At 34.3% G+C, this 19,147-nt stretch overlaps 1 protein-coding gene across 1 annotated transcript in view; it reads right to left on the bottom strand.

Annotated features, from left to right (window-relative positions):
• DNAH12 (dynein axonemal heavy chain 12) overlaps nucleotides 1-19,147 on the bottom strand; it is a 151,200-nt gene that overhangs the window by 73,998 nt on the left and 58,055 nt on the right. The window contains exons 24-35 of the mRNA XM_064496402.1: nucleotides 17,686-17,805; nucleotides 17,254-17,410; nucleotides 16,459-16,631; nucleotides 12,983-13,135; nucleotides 12,488-12,727; nucleotides 11,876-12,121; nucleotides 11,449-11,568; nucleotides 9,318-9,427; nucleotides 6,685-6,868; nucleotides 6,397-6,537; nucleotides 2,876-2,959; nucleotides 2,135-2,323 (exon numbers count right to left, since the gene is read on the bottom strand). Of these exons, the coding sequence (XP_064352472.1) occupies nucleotides 2,135-2,323; nucleotides 2,876-2,959; nucleotides 6,397-6,537; nucleotides 6,685-6,868; nucleotides 9,318-9,427; nucleotides 11,449-11,568; nucleotides 11,876-12,121; nucleotides 12,488-12,727; nucleotides 12,983-13,135; nucleotides 16,459-16,631; nucleotides 17,254-17,410; nucleotides 17,686-17,805 (1,917 nt within the window). The remainder of the gene's footprint in view (nucleotides 1-2,134; nucleotides 2,324-2,875; nucleotides 2,960-6,396; nucleotides 6,538-6,684; nucleotides 6,869-9,317; nucleotides 9,428-11,448; nucleotides 11,569-11,875; nucleotides 12,122-12,487; nucleotides 12,728-12,982; nucleotides 13,136-16,458; nucleotides 16,632-17,253; nucleotides 17,411-17,685; nucleotides 17,806-19,147) is intronic.

Raw genomic sequence — 19,147 nt, 5'->3', positions numbered from 1 at the left:
ATAAAAAGATACAGAGTGGCTGAATAGATTTAAAAAAAAAGATCTAACTGTACCCTATCTATAAGAAACTCACTTTATATTCAAGGACACATTTGGCTGAATGTTAAGGGATGGAAAAAGATATCCTACACAAATTGTAAGCAAAGGAAAGCAGGAATGGCTACACTTAAAGTAGACTAAGTCAAAAACTGTCTCAGAGACAAAGACGGTCATTACATAATGATAAAAATGGTCAGTTGAATAGGAAAATACAACAGTTATAAATACATATACACCCAACATCAGAGTACCTAACTATATAAAACAAATAAATATTGACTGATATGAAAGGAGAAATTGACAGCAATACAATACTAGTAGGAGTCTTCAATACTCCAATATCAGTAAACAAACAGTGAACTTGAACAACACCATAGACCAAATATACACATATAGAACTCTTCACCCAACAGCAGAATGTTCATTCTTCTCCAGTGCACAAGGAACATTCTTCAGGATAGATCACATGTTAGATCATAAAACAAGTCTTAACATGTTTAATAACACTGAAATTATATCAAGTATCTTTTCCAAACAAAATGGATTGAAACTAGAAACCAAAAATAGCAAGAACATGGGAAAATTAACAAATACATGGAAACTAAATGAAATACTCTTGGACAATCACTAGGTCAAAGAGGAAATCAAAAATATCTTGAGATAAATGAAAATGGAAACAAAGCATACCAACACTTATGAGATACATCAACAGCAGTACTAAGAGGGCAGTTTATAGCAATGAACATTTTCATTGAAAAAGAAAAAAAGATCTCAAATAAACAACCTGATTTTACAACTCAAAGAACTAGAAAATAAGAGAAAACTAAATCCACATTTGGCAGAAGGAAGGGAATAATAGAGACTAGAGCAGAAATAGAGTATAGAAAACCAATAGGAAAAAGTCAACAAAACTAAGAGTTGGTTTTTTGAAACAATAAACAAAATCAACAAAACTTTAGCTAGACTAACCAAGAAAAAAAGAGAGAAGACTCAAATAAAATCAGAAATGAAAAAGGAAGCATTACAATGGATACCTCAGAAATAAGAAATAATAAGGAATTATTATGAAAAATTATATGCAAACAAATTGGATAACCTAGAATAAATGGATAAATTCCTAGAAACATACAACCTACCACAACTGAATCAATAAGAAATAGAAAGCCCAACAGACCAATAACAAAGAAGGAGATCGAAGTGGTCATCAAATACTTCCCAATAAAGAAATGCTCAGCACCAGATGACTGCACAGCTGAATTCTACCAAACATTCAAAGAATACAAATCCTTCTCAAACTCTTCAAAAAAAAAAAAAACCAGAAGTAGAAGGAATACTTCTAAACTCATTTTCTGAAGCCAGCATTACCCTAATAAAACTAAATCTAAAAGTTGAATACATAGAAAGAAGCAGGAAGCGAGTTGGGAGAAATAGGGAGATACTTAGCAAAGAGTACAAACTTACAGGTATATAAGATAAATAAGACTAGAGATCTAATGCACAGTATGATGATTATAGTTAATTATATCGATACAATACTGTATCAGTACTGGAAATCTGCTGAGAGTAGACTTCAGGTACTCTCACCACACACACATACACACACACACATAGATAGCAGCTGTTTGAAGAGATATGTTAATTAGCTTGACTGTGGTAATTATTTCACTACATATATGTATATCAAATCACCATGTTGTACACTTTAAGTATATATAATTTTTATTTTAAAAGTTTAAAAAATTAAACAGAGGGATAAATTCATGTGCATGCATACACACACATATACATCTGAGTATGGGTATAACTAGATGAATCTAAATAAGATCAGTAGGTATTATCAATGTCAATTGTTGTGATATTATTGCAACAAAATGTTGCAAAATGTTACCATGGGGGGAAATTAGGTGGCATGTACATGGTATCTCTCTGTATTATTTCTTACAACTGCATATGAATCATGGATTGTCACAATAAATATTTCAATACATGTCTAAGGGGAAACTGATTTTATTTATCCTACCATTCTGACTTTAGACTTAGTCACATTGAATGGGAAGTCAAGAAACTTGAGTGGGTAAGAGAATTATAGTGTTACCTTGCATTTTTTCTTACGAAGATTTAATGTGGGCTGTATTAACCAGTCAAAAAGTCCCCTCAGAAGAGCTTGATGTTCTGGTTCTTGTAGAGGTCCTTTCAGTGAATTCAACCATGAAGACACAAGCGGTTTCCATCCCAACTGTGAGGGCTCCAAATAAATCATGCCACAGCGGCTGACAGTGGCAGGCTAGAGAAAAAAGACAAGTTTTCCTTCTCCAACCTAGCAGTTATTAACTACTTCCCTACGTGACTTACAGGGTCCTTCATGATCTGGCTTTTGTCTTCCTCTGTAGCCTCGTATACACTAGACAAAACTATTTGCAGTTACAGTTCCCTGGAAATGTCATGGCTCCAAGTCTTTACAAGTCATCTTGGCATATTTGGAATGCCCAGCCTCAACCAATCTCCCTGGAAAAGTCTTACCCATCAAAATCAGATCAAAAAACATTTTTCAGTGTTCTCCTCTACAGTTCCCCTTTTGGGCATTCACTCCCTCCATATTCTTAGAGCACTTACATGTAGCCCTATATTGGGATATATATATATATATACATATATATATATTTATTAGCATACTTCTCATCCTCTCTAAATGAGCACACACTGTATCTTATTCATCTTTGTATACTGTGCCTAACTCACTTTCTGATACATAATAAAAAAATACTTATTGACTAAGTGAACAAATGAATAAATGAGCAAACAAACAAATTACTGTTAGATTAAATCATGGACTTACTGAGGCCTGGGAAAGGTCCATTGCTTCAAAGATGAGGCTCATTTGAGGGGACATTTGAATGATTTCTCCACTCATAAGGCAAAGCTAAAGGCAATTTTTTTTCAAATGTTAATTTTTTTAATCTCAAACTTCTCAAATAAAAATTTATTCTATTTATTTGTTAAAATATCTCCTGTGATATAATGGAGTAAGTATTAGAAGGAAAGCCAGAACATCTTAATTGTAGGTCCTGCTCTGTCAATTACTTAATAGGTAAGCAAATACATAATACCTCTGAGTCTCAGTCTCTTCATCTATAAAAAGGGATCATTTTTCTCTCACAGAATTAGGGAAGAGGGGAACTACATGACATTAAAAAAAACCCATAAAATCCTAAACAAATGTCAGTTTTTGTTATTAATAAAATTACATAAAATATTCCTGATTTTATAAAGTTGTCATAAAACATTTTTATTAACAAAAAAGAGAAAAAGAAAAGATAGAGAATAATATGAACACTCACATATCCAAATCCTAGATTTACCCAATGTTAACATTTTGCCATATTTGCTTTGTCTCTTTTTTAAAGTATTTTAAAGAGCATTACTGATATCATGGCATTTCACAACCAAATATGTCAATATTCATCTCTAAAAACAAGGACTTTTTTATATAACCATAGTAACATTATCACATCTAACAAAGTTACCAATAATTCCTTAACGTCATCTGATACTCAGCCAATACCCAAATGTTCTCAGTTGTACCAGAAGTGTCTTTTCAACTGACTTATTCAAACCAAAATTCAATCAAGGATCATGCATTGTGATTGCTATGTTCCCTTGGTCTGTTTTAATCTAAAACATTCCTCTTTAATAAAATATGTAAAAAGCTGAATTTATCAACTGCATCCTTTCTGCCTAATTCCTATCTTGTCCATTATTGTTAAAGCCTTTCTATCTTCTCAGTCTCCTTGGCTTCCACCTTTGGAATTATCATTAAGTTTTAATAACGTTGTCAGTAACTATAAATTGTTGATATTCCAAATTAATTACATTATTAAGTCTTTTAAATTCTTTCTCTCTATTTTTCAGTGTTTACTCTCTAATTCTACAATCATTACTCTATTCCCAGATTTGCCCCTATCTAGTTAGTCAACAATGCAGCATTTAACATTTCTGGATCTGTTTCTTATTTGTAAAATGAATGCATGCCTAGTGCTGGACTGTCCCCTATGATGGCTAGTAATCATATGTGGCTATTTCTTTTAATTTTAATTAGTTAAAATTTAAAATTCAGTTCTTCTATTGCACTTAGCTGCATTTCAAATGCTCAATAGTCACATGTGATTAGTAGCTACTTTATTGGACAGTGTGGATATTTCTGTCATTGCAGAAAGTTGTATTGGACAGGGCTTGTCCAGAATACTTTTAACTTTCTACCAGATTATTTCAGCAAATATTCTCCTGCTTGCTACAAATTTGGGGAGGTGGAGTCAACATTTTCCTCATTCCCTTATTCTATTTCCCAACCACTTCTACTCCACCCTCCAGTACAACACTTGATCCTTTGACAATCCTTGCTTGGCTAAATAAAGCCTTTGGTGGTTGGCTCAATCTCTTTCTCTCTACTATAACTCTGTCCTGATCCAGTCAGTGTTCATGAAGGGAAACATCTCAACACAGCAGCCCCCCAGTACCCAACTACCTTGTCTTCATGTATCTTTCCCCTACTACTCCATTCCAGTCATCCACTTTATATACCCAGAACCTTCTCTCCTGGAACACCACGCAATTCTGAAATAATAATTTCAAGCATTCCAGTCTCTGCTCATCACCTCCTATCCATCCCAGCTGTCTCACTCATTGACTCCTACTACATTTGCTCTTCATTTTCACAGGGATTATCATATCTCTGTTGTTTTCACTTCCTTCATTAGGTAGCTTCTATTCTATGGTCTAGCACTTCTATCATTCTCATGCCAGTATCTTTAAAGTCTTTCTCTATTTTCAGTCTAGCAACATTATCTACACCCACATCCAAAGTGCTTAGACTGGTATAGAAAATCTCACAAAAGGCAGACCTTGGCACTACAATTAATAAATAATTCATGGTCTTCAACTCCATCATGTTCTCTATAACAAACACTCAGATGTGCTTCTATGTTTTCCTAGTCAGCTCTCTTTCTCATTTTCCATAATGGCTAATTTAAATCTTCCCCTTTCTACTCTAGTGTACAAAGAACCAGGGCCTACCACTTCACAAAGAAAGAATAAATCATTGAAAGGATTTGCCTTTAAATTTCCACTGTCGAATCCATACATTCACCTTTCCTGCCTCCGTCTCATCCAACATGAGACTATTCTTTCACCTGACTCTGAATCCTTAGACTTGACTCTACTGATTAACATTCTCTTTTCTGAATCATCACTACTTCTTGTCTGCTTACTTCTGCCTCTTAGCTCAATCAATATGATTGAATGAATGAAAAGAAGGATATGAAAAAAATGACCAACCACCTATGATTAAGTACTGGAGTATATGTTTGCATATTAACATTAAAAACATTAAATTTGTTTGCTTATTTAGTAGTTATTTCATATAAGTATAAAAATAAATTGTGATATATTAACATAGTGGAATACTAGTACAGACATAAAAGAATACATACATATATAAAATGGAACTCTAATATAAATATCACAGATTACTATATCAACCCAAAGTAGGAAAACACAAAAGAGTATGATTCCATTTACACGAAGTTCAAGAATTGGCAAAACTAGTTTATCACAATAGAAGTCAGAACAATGATTGCCCCTGGGGAGGTTGTACTGATTGGAATGGGACAGGAGTGAACCCTGTAGAGTGCAAGAAATTTTATGCAGTTTTATCTAGGAGATGGTTATGTGAGTGTACAGATACGTTAAAAAAAATCAGAATCTAAACTTAACATTAGTGCACATTTTATACTTTACATATGCAATCTCTCAATTAAAATAAACACTATAAGAGTTCCATTTTGTCATTCTTTTGTATATCTCATAGTTTCTAAGGTAATGTAACACATATAAGCACAGAAGCAGTTGACCTTTTCAAAAAAGAATGAGGGCTTTTAATTTTCTCATAAAATATTAGTTTAAAGTTCTATAAGAAACCTTAAGACTAGAGTCACTTAACAACTTATTATCACCCATTATATTACTATGCCTTCCTACTAAAGCAGTTTTAATATATTCATATTCTATGAAAAAAAAATGAAGCAAAGAACTTACCATAGCACAGTTTTCATTGAAAAGGTAATCTATAAACTTAGTCAACTTGCTGCATCCTTCATCTTAGATATATAGTATGAAATGATTAGCTGTTGAACACATAATGTTGCTTAAGCATGTCTACATCTGCTTTGCTTTACCTTTTTTTAATTGTGATTAAAAAAAAACCCATATATTTACCATATTAACCATTTTAACTTTACAGTTCAGTAGTGTTAAGTATATTCATATCATGCATCTGTTTTGCTTTTAATCATGATGATTTACCTTTTTATTATCATCCAGTACTGTGTTCATGCTCTCTATCCACAAAGTGTCAATGGGACCATCAAATACAACCCATTTCCGATCAGGTGTTTCTGATAAAGCAAATTCTCTGAAAGTGTTAGCCACAATACCATCAGTCCACTGAGGAGGAAAAAAGAGAGTTGGAAAGCTTCCTTTATAAAACTATAAAGTACATTTTGTATTATAAAATAATACAAAAACATTTCAAATTTCTTGGCTTAATGTACACTGTCAGCAAGAGTTGAGAATGTTTATACTGCAGTTTACCTCATGAGACACTGGGTCAAATTGTCCAAAAAGTTGGCCCATAGTAATGGATTTGGGGTTTACAGTCCTATAAACAACCTTTTCTTCCTCTCCGTAGCCACGTTCATTCATAAGAGTTAGAGTATCAGCCAGCATATGCAGAACTTTTGTTTTAGCAGCAAAAGGCTCTCCTACTAACATAAAACTATTAAGGAAAAGAAGTAATTACACAATAAGGTTCTAAAAGAATAATGGTTAATTAAATTATTTGCCTATATATTGGTATATAACATTTTACCCTATGATCATTACTACACATAATCTTTAAATTATATGAGTTTTTCTAAAACATAAGGGAAATAATTTAACTTCTTAACTGATTGATCTCTAAATCAAATTCTCAACATTAATACCATTCTCTACAAAAGAGTATAATAAAAAAATCTCCAATGAAAATGGAAATAATTGTGCACTCTTAAAATTTTTTAAATGACTTGGGTCTCCAAAGGAGAGAAGTAGAAAGGATCCCCTTTTCCTCAAGTTTTCACTTGCTATAGAAGTTATTAGTGCTCTTTGCAAATACTTCTGAATCTCCCCTCTCCTGGTACATGGCAATATTCCTTACCCTCTTGTGGGAATTCTAGGTGACTAAGGAATAGTATGTGTAAATGATGGGTGTTACTTCCTACTAGAGGTGAGATAATTGCCAGTGAGGGAAATTACAGACCTCTCTCTTTCCCCTCTAGCACAACTGTGACCCATAATGTTGAGAAGCTGGTGCTCCAACAGCCTGGGACCTGAGTAGCTATGATGAGCAGAACCTCCTTGTTAAACTATAGTGGAAACAGTATGAATGAGAAATACACTTTTCTTTTTAAGTCACTAAGATTTGGGTGCTAATTGTTTCTACAGAATAACCTAGCCCATCCTTACTGGCTGAAATTGGTACCTAGAAGTGGGGGAAGGTATTCTTGCCATAATACAAAAGACTAAAATAACTGGCACTGGCTTACAGGCTAGGTTGTGGGTGGCAAATTAACTGTTATCGGAGACTGAAAGATTGGCAATTAATGTTATGTAACAATGAAACATTTGGTAAATTTATCACTTGAGATAACCTGGAAGATAGATAATATACCTAACAGAACTGCAGTTTTAGGGGGAAATGATAGTAAACAGAGTATTATTAGTAAATATTGGCAGCTTATGGCTGTATTTAACAAGGAACTACAAAAGAAATGAGTCCAGGAAAATATGGTCAGTTTGCAAGCAGGAATGAGTCAAGGGAGTCTAGAATTCATAGACTTGAGGGACTAAATGAGACAATTTATTCTCATCTGCAATTAATAAAAGATAAATTGACAAAACTTTTGAACAACAAAGATCAACTCAGTCTAGCATCAAGGATCAAACCAAGGGTAGGGTCATTGTATAACTTTATTAAAACCTATGAAAGATTAATATGGTTCCCAGTAATCATTTCAGGATGACAAAGTAATTCAGGGAAAATAGAGTAAAAGTGTGGCCCTCTCACCTAAGCCCGATAGGTTCAAGGATACTACAAGAAAGTTTAGAAAGGCTTGAAAATGTACATAATACAAAGGGTTTTTAAAAAACTTCTGCCTTCAAAAAAATCATGACCTTTGAGACCTCAACTTTCTATAGGCAGTAAGCAGGAAGAAAATATTTCTCAGTTCCCAAAAATATTTTCTCCTTTGTCCAGGTCACATGTGGTCAGGGAAGAAAATGGAGATGGAAAAACATCTCAGAAGGTTGAACCAAAGTCCACAGAGGATAAGTTACTGGAAAGCCTCTCAGGGAGCAAAATTAAGCAGAAGTAGATCCAGGATTTATGGGGATTTAAGTTTATACAATTGGTTGGGGGAGGCTCTCTAAGGGAAAAATATACATATATATGTAATTATGAATATAAAATATCTAGTCATTTTAACAACACCTTATATAATAGATTATGTATAAAATGATTATGACTCCCTGAAGGGGCCTCTACAAATAACAGGTTCTAAAGTTTAAACTCCAATAATTTCACAGTCAATCTCTCCCTGGAACTGGGACCCCACATGCCCAGCTGAGTATCAGAACTGCTACCAGCAAGTTTGGCTTTGTCTCCTATTCTTCGGTTTCTGAATGGGAGTGTTTGTTCTGGTAAACCCACTATTGTAACACTGGATGTGTGCAGGGCAGATAACTTGTCTTTTGCAATTTTTAGGTCTCCGGATCAAGTGGAACAACTCCTAAATCTGATACACCAACTATCATGCATCTCCTAGAGATCCTGAACTTTGAGTCTGGTTCATTGATTGACTGGAACTTTTAGGTTGTTTCCCTAAGAAAGAAAAAGCATATTTTATGTGCATGAAGTAGAGCAAATAACATATTTGATGATCAAATGGGCAAATTGTGGCAGTCACTAGTGCTTTATCACTGAATGAGCACTCCTTACCAATCCTTTTTGGACATACAGCATGGGAGAGAAACAAATCTTTGTTTTTAAGCCAGTGGGATGGAGATTGGGGGTATGCTAGCCTACCTATGACACAAAGTTTGCTGAGTCTTGGTTCACAAATTTTAGTTGTTTTAATAATCTAACTTAAAAATAACATGTAACTATGGTAGACTGTCTATAATCTTACCCATGTCTAACAATCATCATTTCATATGTCTGGATCATCTTTTCAAGAAAAAACTTGACAGGCTGAAGATTGTGTACTCTGCAGGCTTCATGAGCACATTCCAAAAATTCCTAAAATCAAAGAAAAATGGAATGCATTTCTATAAAATGCTATTATAAATCATGTCATATATGTCTTACAAATGTAGACTTTTCATTTAGAAATAAGAAAGTTGTATCTTCTTATATTTATAAATTATTTAAAACTTAATTTTTTTAATTAAAAGGGGGAATAAATAGAATTAAAATACTTAAAAATATTAGTATTCCATATTGTAAGTTATGAATGATCATGGCACCATAGCATTAGGTGTATGCTGGATGCAAACACGCCTCTTAATAGTATTTTCTAGAATTTCACTTTTGGTTAGAATACAAAAAGACATGTCAAACAACCTTCCACACTGTAGTAAATAGAAATAAACAGAGTCTATAAAAATAAAAATTTTAAAGATACAGGAGTGCTCTGGGTACAAATCAGTCTAAAGAAACTAAATTTCAGAAAAGGATGAGCCTTTCCTAGGTGAACACAGGTCAACAGCTAATTTTGCCTTTGGGAGCAAGCATAGACGCAGTTGGACACTGGGTTGGGCCTGCTATACGCACAGGGACTTTGCTGAAGTAAGGAGAAACCAACAGATATTTTAATGGACATTTGGGCTTGTGTGACAGATTTGAATCTGAAGGAGCCTCAGATGCAAAGCTGGTTTTCCACTACCCATGTTTTGGCTGAGTGTGAAGTAACACGAGATATCCAGGGCTTAGCTGGAAAGGCACACAGAGAAAGATTTTCTTAGTCTTAGGATGCTTATATGCCAAAATGTTGTTAGAGGAGGGACCGTATTATACAGTAGGACAATTCTCACTCTAAAGACATTTGAAACCAGAGGCAAACTAAAGCTCAATAATTCTGCAACAAAAACTCTGGGTCAGGTCAACTCCTGATTGAACTGATCAGCTGCTCAATCTAACTATTTAACAAAGGAAAAACATGGTCTTTCTGCAGGAAAATAATACCAGTTCAGCCTCTACAATTATTTCCTACACAATTTTTTTAACACAAATAGATGATGATCAGTAGGAAAAAAAAAGTAAATAAAACAAACTCACAGGTGAGCCAAATGTCATAATTGGCAGAGAAGAACACTAAAATAAGCTTTGTAAATGTGTATGACAAGAAAATACATAGTATGACAAAAAACAGATGAAAAGATGAAGAATTTAAGCGAAGAAATGGAGTCTTTAAACAAAACCAAAAAAATTAAATTTGTGAAATTAAGAACTCATTGGCTAGGCTTATTAGCAGACTGGACAAAGCCAAGGAAAGGATTATTAATCTTAAAGACACGTCAATAAAAGTGTTCAAACTAAAGCACAGATTAAAAAAAAAAAAACCCAGCATAGGAGACATGTGAGACAGTATAAAATGGTCTAACATAACAAGTAATTGGAGTCCCAGAAAAACTGGAGACAGAAAACAGGGTAGAAAAAATATTTTAAAAGATTATTACTGAGAATAGTTTAGCTTCAGCCATACATCATCTATCTCATTAAATTGAGACTGTTTTTTGTAATTAAGTTTAAGATTTATTTTGATTTTACATTATATAACATCTATAAGAGGTAGGCACTTTTCTTATGTGTATACATATGTAGCTCTCGTTATAAAGTCTATATAATTTAAATGAAATTGGAAATGCACGTGGTTTGTTTCCTTCATAAAAAAAGGCAGCACATTACTTAAATGTGAGAACCAAATACTTAGATTAGCTATAGGATGTTCTGCCACTTAAGTTTATCATCTTTTCTATCTGCTAAAGTATATAATATAGTATATAGTAGTAAACATTATAAATCACAAGATAGGAAATAAAATACTTACTCTCTTACAATGAACATTATCTTTGAATCTTGTTAACCCAGGTATCATATAACATAAGGCACTAAAATTTATTCTTCCTCATTAATTAAAGTGGCCAAAATAGGGGTTTATCCTCCAAACAAACTAAAACACTCATTTAATAAAACTCTGAAAACTATTGTCACCAGATGAATTTATTTGCAGATCAAGTCATTCTCACAGATTTACTTACATGATAGTCAGCTTCAGGAAGTTTAACACCGGGAAATAAGTCACTAGTTATTCCATTAAATAAGGGTATATCATGTGATAAAAACTTTGGTTCATTTACATCTTTAATTGATCGAAGAAGCTAAAACCATCCAAAAAGTGCAATGTAAGTTAATTGCCAGTGTTTGCCTGTCCCCCGCAACCCCACAAAAAGTCAAAGTTTCTTTTATGCTGCTCCATGAAATCCCCATAGTAAAAAGCCAATGTTACGCTTATCAAACCAAAAGGCCTTTGGATTCACATAAAGTATAATGAAAAACAGAATGCCAAAACTATCAACCCCATGTAAAAGGCTCAATGCAACAACTCTCTTTATAGTTCATGATCAACCTTGCTGAAAAAATTATCTTTCTACTGAAACTTTCACTATGTATACACTGAATACTTACAAGTATATCTTCATCTTCATTTGGAAATTTTAGTTTGAGATTTCCAGCAGCCACTAAAACTGCTTTTACTGCTCGCATCCCATAGTCATAATGAAATTGCGATGAGAGCTGCTCTGAGCAGAGCCTGTAGGTCATTACTATCTTCACAGACAGAGGTTCTGCATTCAAAAATCCATAGGAATAGAGGGAGATTTCTGCTATGAGGGCATAGTTTGGAACCATCATAGCCACTGTTCTAAAAAGAACCTGAAGTATATAATAAATGAAATATATTATTTACATAAAGAAAACCATTTTTAAAGCTAAGCATAAGCACCCAAAGATGATGTGCTGACATTTAAGTTTATTCCTCCAAAGCAGCACCTTTTCATTAACTCTAATTTTTTCAGCAGCACTTCAACAGTTTTATGTATTCCAATATTTTTTAGATTAAAAAAAATTGAAAAGTTTTTCTAAACTTTATTCAGATAAAAAGTTTTTAGAGGCTTACCTTACAGCAAATGGGAAAAGGTAAAAGGGAGATTACAGATACATGGTGAGAAAATTATACCATTTTGAGTAGATTATGCTGTTACTTTTGATTACCAAATTTACACTCTTAAAAAATATTACCTTAAGATTATCTGGCAATTCAGAACGTCCTGCGTAGCCAGGATTCATAGTAATAGCTACAAAACAGTTTGGATTGAGCTTAAGTTCTGTCCCTTCAAAAATAAACACTTCCAGCTTCTGTTGAACGGCTCTCTGAATGCAAAGAATCTGTTGAGCTACCACTGACAGCACTTCCAGCTCAATTCGATTAAATTCATCAAAGCAAGCCCAAGCACCAGAAGAAGCCAATCCTTTAAAAAACTAAGGACAAGAAAAAAGATGATTTTTCTTAGGAAAGGGCATCACTTGTTAAAATAGATATTTAGCCTTTTAAGTCAAAATTGAAAGTTAAGCTTAATAAAATCCCTAAGGATAAAAACAGTGTCTCTATCCCTAAAAACAAAAGGTTCAACTAATGCTTGAACCATATTCAAACAGTTTTTTAAACATTAGTTTGCTTCAGTTTACCCAGTTAGACCTAGCTATAAATTTGTAACATTTAACGTGTAACTTTACCTTTCCCATTGCTAGATAATCTAGTCCATCTGAACAGTTGAATACCACACACTGTACAGCAAGAGCTTTAGCCAAGTCCTTAGTGGTTTCAGTTTTTCCTGTGCCTGCTGGCCCTTCTGGAGCACCTCCAAGGTTTAAATAGAAGGCACCTATCTGAAAAGAAAAATAAATGTGAAAAGAAATCCATGCTTAACTGAAAATAAACAAAAACCCTATAATAGGACAATTGCTTATAAATGGATTTAGTCGTATTTGTAGCTTCAGTGAGGCAGTAATACAATTACATTATTTAGTTAATTTTTAGAACACAATCTTTTAGCTGCACAAAGAAAAAGCAGTTTAAAAGATCTAAAAAAGTGAAAATGTATCCAAATCTCCTTTTCTTCTAATACTTCATACGTATCCCATTTGCCTATAAAAACAAAGAGAATCTAGTCTTGAGGTGTTAATAGTTGGTCAGAAAGGTTTAATTAGAAGTGGTTACAAAAATGGTTGCAGAGAACAATAATGGCAATCTCAATGGCTAGCCGCAAAGAGAATGAACACCTTAAAGTGAATGCAATAAACAGGGACCCATCAGTTGGAAGATAAACAAATAACCCATTATGTAATTTTGTCTATGATTCCCCCTGGCTATTGCATTCCACTCTTGGTTTTGGTCTTCATTTCCTCCATCCCCATAGCACTGTGCTGTATTTCTCTTACCAGTAGTGTTACTTTCTATCTTGTGAAAACCAGGGTAATTATCAGCTAGCCATTGATAAATGGTGAACTGTGACCTGTCTTCACTGGTCAGGATCATTTTCACTGTTTTTATAAAAGCTTGCATGGCCCTCCAAGCGTCCCGCAGTCTGGGCACTGGGATGTGTGCCCAAGTTGCTTTTTAGGAATTTGGAGTCAGGTGTGTCAAATCAAGCTTGAATTGATTAAGACTGGTTAAGACCACCAACCCTCCATCTGGGCAAGTGTCCATTCGGTGACATTTTGATGTCAGAGGCCAAAAACTCCACCCTCAGAGCATGCTAACTCGACCATTTCCTGAGCATCTGTCCCATGAAGAAACCTGTGGAGTTGCGTATGCACAGAGGAATGATTGCCTCACAGTTTTCTTGTCTCCCATTACCTTTCCCCAGGCTCCCCACACCTTAGCTTTATCCTATAAAATTCCTGAGCCCTTCGCCTGCAGGGAGGCAGATTTAAGACCTGTGTTCCTGTCTCCTTGCTTGACTGCTTTGTGAATAAACCCTTTCTCTGCTTCAAACCTCAGCATCTGGGGGTGGGGAGGTTGTGGGAGAGATGGAGCCAGAGTGTAGCTGAAGTGGCAGAGCGCATATACTTAGCATACATGAGGTCCTGGGTTCAATCCCCAGGAACCTCCACTGAAGAAAATAAACAAATAAATAAACCTAATTACCTCCCCTCACAAAAAAAAAAAAAAAAGAAAAAACACACACACAAAAACCTAGAGCAAACCTCAGCATTTCAGCGTTTGGCTTGCTGCAAGTTGGGCAAGTGAACCTGGTTTGGTAACACTTATAATACAATTAATTACATACATTTTTTTCCCTCTCAATTAGTCCTTAAGCTTCTTAAAAGTAACATTAGCAATAGCTGAATTCTTTCTAGGTCCCCACAATGACTAGAACAACAGCTGGAAATTTTTAGAAGCATGCAAATTACGTCAGCTTTTTCGAACTATGAAGTCTGTTTCATGAAAACCACTATGACAGTTTGTGAAACTTAACTCCTTTTAGATAAAACAGTGTTGAAGGACCAAGACTGTACATACGGGGAGACAGGGCGCATATGGGAACGCTGTTGATTCTGCTTAATTTTGCTGTGATCCTAGAACTGCTCTTAAAAAAAGTATTTTTTAAAATAATAATAAATAGACCTATAAAAATCTTAAATATTTTCTCATTTACTAAAATAAAACAATAGAGAATTCATTAAATAAAGGCAATATCGATAATATTTTACCTGTTTTAAATTTACAGTAAATGTTATACTATTAATGTCTATTAACTTGATTGCTGGAAATCTCTCCCCTTTATAGTTTTTACAACTTTGATTTTACAACTCAAAAGTTGTTAGCTTCCACCTTACAAATATTCACAGCTTCTGATTTCACTGAGGTCTGAGACATTTACTCAAGAAATATTGAGGGAGTAACTATGTACTTGTTCATCACTAGAGCAGAGAACAAGACAGACATGGCCTGGCCCTCATGAGGCTTCCTGAGGAGAGAATTTGGTGAAAGATTTTATCAGAGATGCATTGGCACCTTACAAGAATCCTTTATTGGTCATTGCATCTATACCTCAGTTGCTGTGAGTGTCGTCTACAAATAGCTCACAATTACCCTTTTCTCCTGAGATTTGCCCTCAGTTAATAGACGCTCCCTTATTCACAAACAACCCCCGGCCCGCCTCAGCCCCAGGAGTGAACCAAAGCCAATGACAATCAAGAGACAGAAAAGCTGGACCCCTTTGCCTTAAAATGGGGTACCTCTATTATGCCATTCTTGCTCCAAAGCTCCCCGTGAGATCAGGCTAAGGCCATGCATCTGCTGAAACCACATCTTTGCTTACTTTTACCTCTGTTTTCCTCACTTCCTTAAATAGGTTTTCACTGAGGGCATTCCCTTGAAAATCATTGTCCTAATAATCCCATCTCATCTCTCCTTCCAGAGAACTCAGCCACTTTAATTTACTTACTCAGCACAGGTGAATTGGTGTCTTTTGATTCTCCTCCTCCAGTCCCAGGCAGGGTTGCCAGATTTAGCAAATAAAAATACAGGATTCCCAGTTAAATTTGAAAATCAGATAAACAATAAATAATTTGTTAGTATAAGTATGCCCAATGTGATAATCAGGACATATTTATGCTAACAAATTATTCATTGTTTATTTGAAATTCAAATTTACCTGAGAGTACTGTATTTTATCTGGCAACCGTATTCTCAGGTTTGGGTTTTTTTTTTTTCCAATAGTCATGGCTTTGTCTTCCATAGCTTCCCAACAAGCACAGACCTCAGCACCACCTGCAGACATTTCAGCTCTCCCCCTCCTGTTCAACAAAACTAACTTGGAGGTCTAAGGACCACATGTACTTTCCTCATCTTCTTGTCATCTCTCCCAGAAATCCACTGCAATAATTGATACCCTTTTCGGAAGCCCTGGTTTCCTCTTTAAATCTCCAGAGCCTTTCTTTTTCTATTTATCCTCAATGGGAGTGACTCACAATTTTCAAACGTTAGAATTCAAACTCTTAAATTCCACAAAAGCAGCCACAATAAATATTCATTACTATAATATTCCATAAGAGGAATTTGCAATTGGGAAAGGATAAACTATATTCAACCCTACAGATTAGAGGATAAAATGAAGACAGCCATGTTAAATTTGGACAAGAAATATGACACCAAACCAAAAAGTAACCTTTAATGTGTAAAGCAAAATAATTTAAGCACGTACCAGTGTTCTGTAACACCTGTCAGTTAGAGGAGTAATGACAAGCCGAGGTGAGTTCCCAAGATATTCATAAGCATATTTTACATTGCAGTTAATGATATGAACTCGTGCATTCTCATATTCCCAATAATATCGAAGTTGAGCAAGCCACTGGAAATCTGTATCACTTGAGACACCTAGAAGAAATAAATCAAAACAAGCCATATAACCCTGAAATGGAAATAATTTGAAAAATAGGTATTTTAATTATCTTTTATAACAGCAAATATTAAAATAACTCATGTTTTCTAATTTATAGAAAAGATCATGTGAAATACATTATTTTGAGAGAGAAAAAGACATATAGTGTAAGTCTGTTTCTAGAAGTGTCAGCCAGCGGGGCTGACATGGGGTTCTAGAAGGTGAGTGGCCCAAATGAAAAAATACACAAGAAGTTGCCATACCACTGGACAGACTTCAGCAGGAGACACCATGGGGTTAACAAAACTCTATTCTATTGCCACAGGGTGGTGCGTGCGCCTATGATGCACCTGTCCTGCTTTTATCTGTTCTCTCCCAGCACATGCACAATGTGAATTTCTTTGTTCATTAGGCTTACAGAATATCTCTAGCACATGCGTACTTCTATTTCCTTTGTTCTAAATCTTATATAATTGATGCATGCGTACAGCCATTATTTACTGCATACTACAAACGTGCTCTGATCGTGGCCTTGGGTCCCATGGCCTTAACTCATCTCAAGACCCACTCACAAGAAGCTATTGATATTTTGTCTTTAATATTACCGAAGTCACATACCCATATCAATCATGTCCATGACCACATCTCTAGCATGGACATCAATAGTAACCAATGCCCCCAGAGTAATCCTGGTCTGCTTTGACAATTTTCCTCTTACAAGCTCTACAATATCATTTAGTTGATTCTGAAGTTCTTTGTAGTACTTCTTTAATCCCTACAAAATAATAAACTAATGTTATATAGTAGCTAAAACATGTATTTTATACATTTATTCTTTTACAAAATAACTGTGGCTTCATAATGAAGCTCAGTACAGAAGCAAATTATAAAGTAGAGTGATTTTGTCTAAGCCTAGTAATATATTAAGAACAAGTTTTTAAATAATTGTACAATTTTAATGCTACATGTAGAAATGGGGAGGAGAATAGATAAGCTAACTTGAAAAAATAAAGCATATAGAAAAGAATGTTATTTGAAATAATTCTTTACCTCTGTCCCACCACTTATAACTTCCTGTGTCTCAGAGGTCCAGAACATTTGAGAAACACAAAGTACAACTTGGCCTGGCCACTCTCGAACCCAGTCTTTTCTTGCAGATTCTGGATAAGCCTGAATAATTAAAAAGCATTTCTAACTTTAAAAGGCTACAAAAGGGAAAATAAAGCTAAACGTTTAACAACAGACAAGTACAATATTTGGTACATTTGTAGGCTAGTATATAGTCATGAAATTTTTAGATGACTATTTAAGAGACCTTAAAATTTTTTTTTCAAATTATGATTATATTTTTGAAATATTTGTTTATTTATAAAAGAATGGAAAGATGAGCACCAATATGTTAATAATCAGTTATCCCTGGAAGAATTTGATTGTTGATTCTTCTGGAAGTTGTTTTTCATAGGATTTTTATGTTCCTTTGCTGTGGGGAGTTGTCAAGTTTTCTACATAGAATACATATTACTCTTTTATATTGAAATATGAGATTATTAAAGTTAAAAATAAATCGGTCTATAGGTTATGTATGTTGATGCCAAGATTTAATTGAAAAGAAAACTATGCAATCTACTAGAAAGCTGAACTAGTAGCTAGAACTTTTTTATTATTTATCCATAGTTTTTCTAAAAACTTATATGACCAGAGTATATAATTTGAACAATTATATATGTTTTCAAATATACACAATTGAACAATCTGTGCTTCTTGAGTTCAAAGTACACTTTCATTTCGTCCAACATTTTTATGTTCAAAATGCATTTAAATGCATTTATTGGGGGATAATCTTTTTAAAAATAACTCATTTCAAAAGTAAATGATAATAGCAGATCCCAAATTAAAAACTGAAAAAAATGACTGCAAAGTATGAGGTTGATACTAATGGAAACTACATTTTTAATACAATAACACCATCTTAGATATAAGAATATTAAACATGAGAATATAAATATTATTAAAATGCATTTTATTAGCAATATTCATAAGTGAATGCAATAACAAACTAACCTAAGTTTCAAAGAAGGTTAAATTTCAAAGAATGGATGAACTATTGCTAGGAACACAGAAGGTAAATTTCTACATGGATTAAGGAAATACTTTCATGGATAATGCTGCTTGTTTCTTATGTGTTTTAGTTTGTTTGGAATTATAAACCGAAAAAGGAGAGAAAAAGTCAAGATTTATCTGCAGGAACATTGAAGCTGAACAGGATAGTCACTGCCAGAAGATAAGTCTCATAGGGCTTTTGGTGAAGGAAAAAGGATTCCTTACTTATATAAAGTGAGTAGCTGGACATTGGGCTGCAGCACCTTTTAAAATGACATTTTTACTACATAGCTGTTCCTTTCTGGTCCTAAAGGCAGAAATATACTGATGTTTATCATTCAAGATTAGGTTGATTGCATTAGCATAAGTGAGGCACATGTAGTGCCTAGATGTTATTTTTCCCTCAAATATT

This window comes from Camelus dromedarius, chromosome 17 (genome assembly GCF_036321535.1).
Source record: "Camelus dromedarius isolate mCamDro1 chromosome 17, mCamDro1.pat, whole genome shotgun sequence".
Lineage (NCBI taxonomy): Eukaryota > Metazoa > Chordata > Mammalia > Artiodactyla > Camelidae > Camelus > Camelus dromedarius.
Note: the sequence above shows the minus strand (reverse complement) of the source record. Positions and strands in the feature narration are given on the sequence as shown.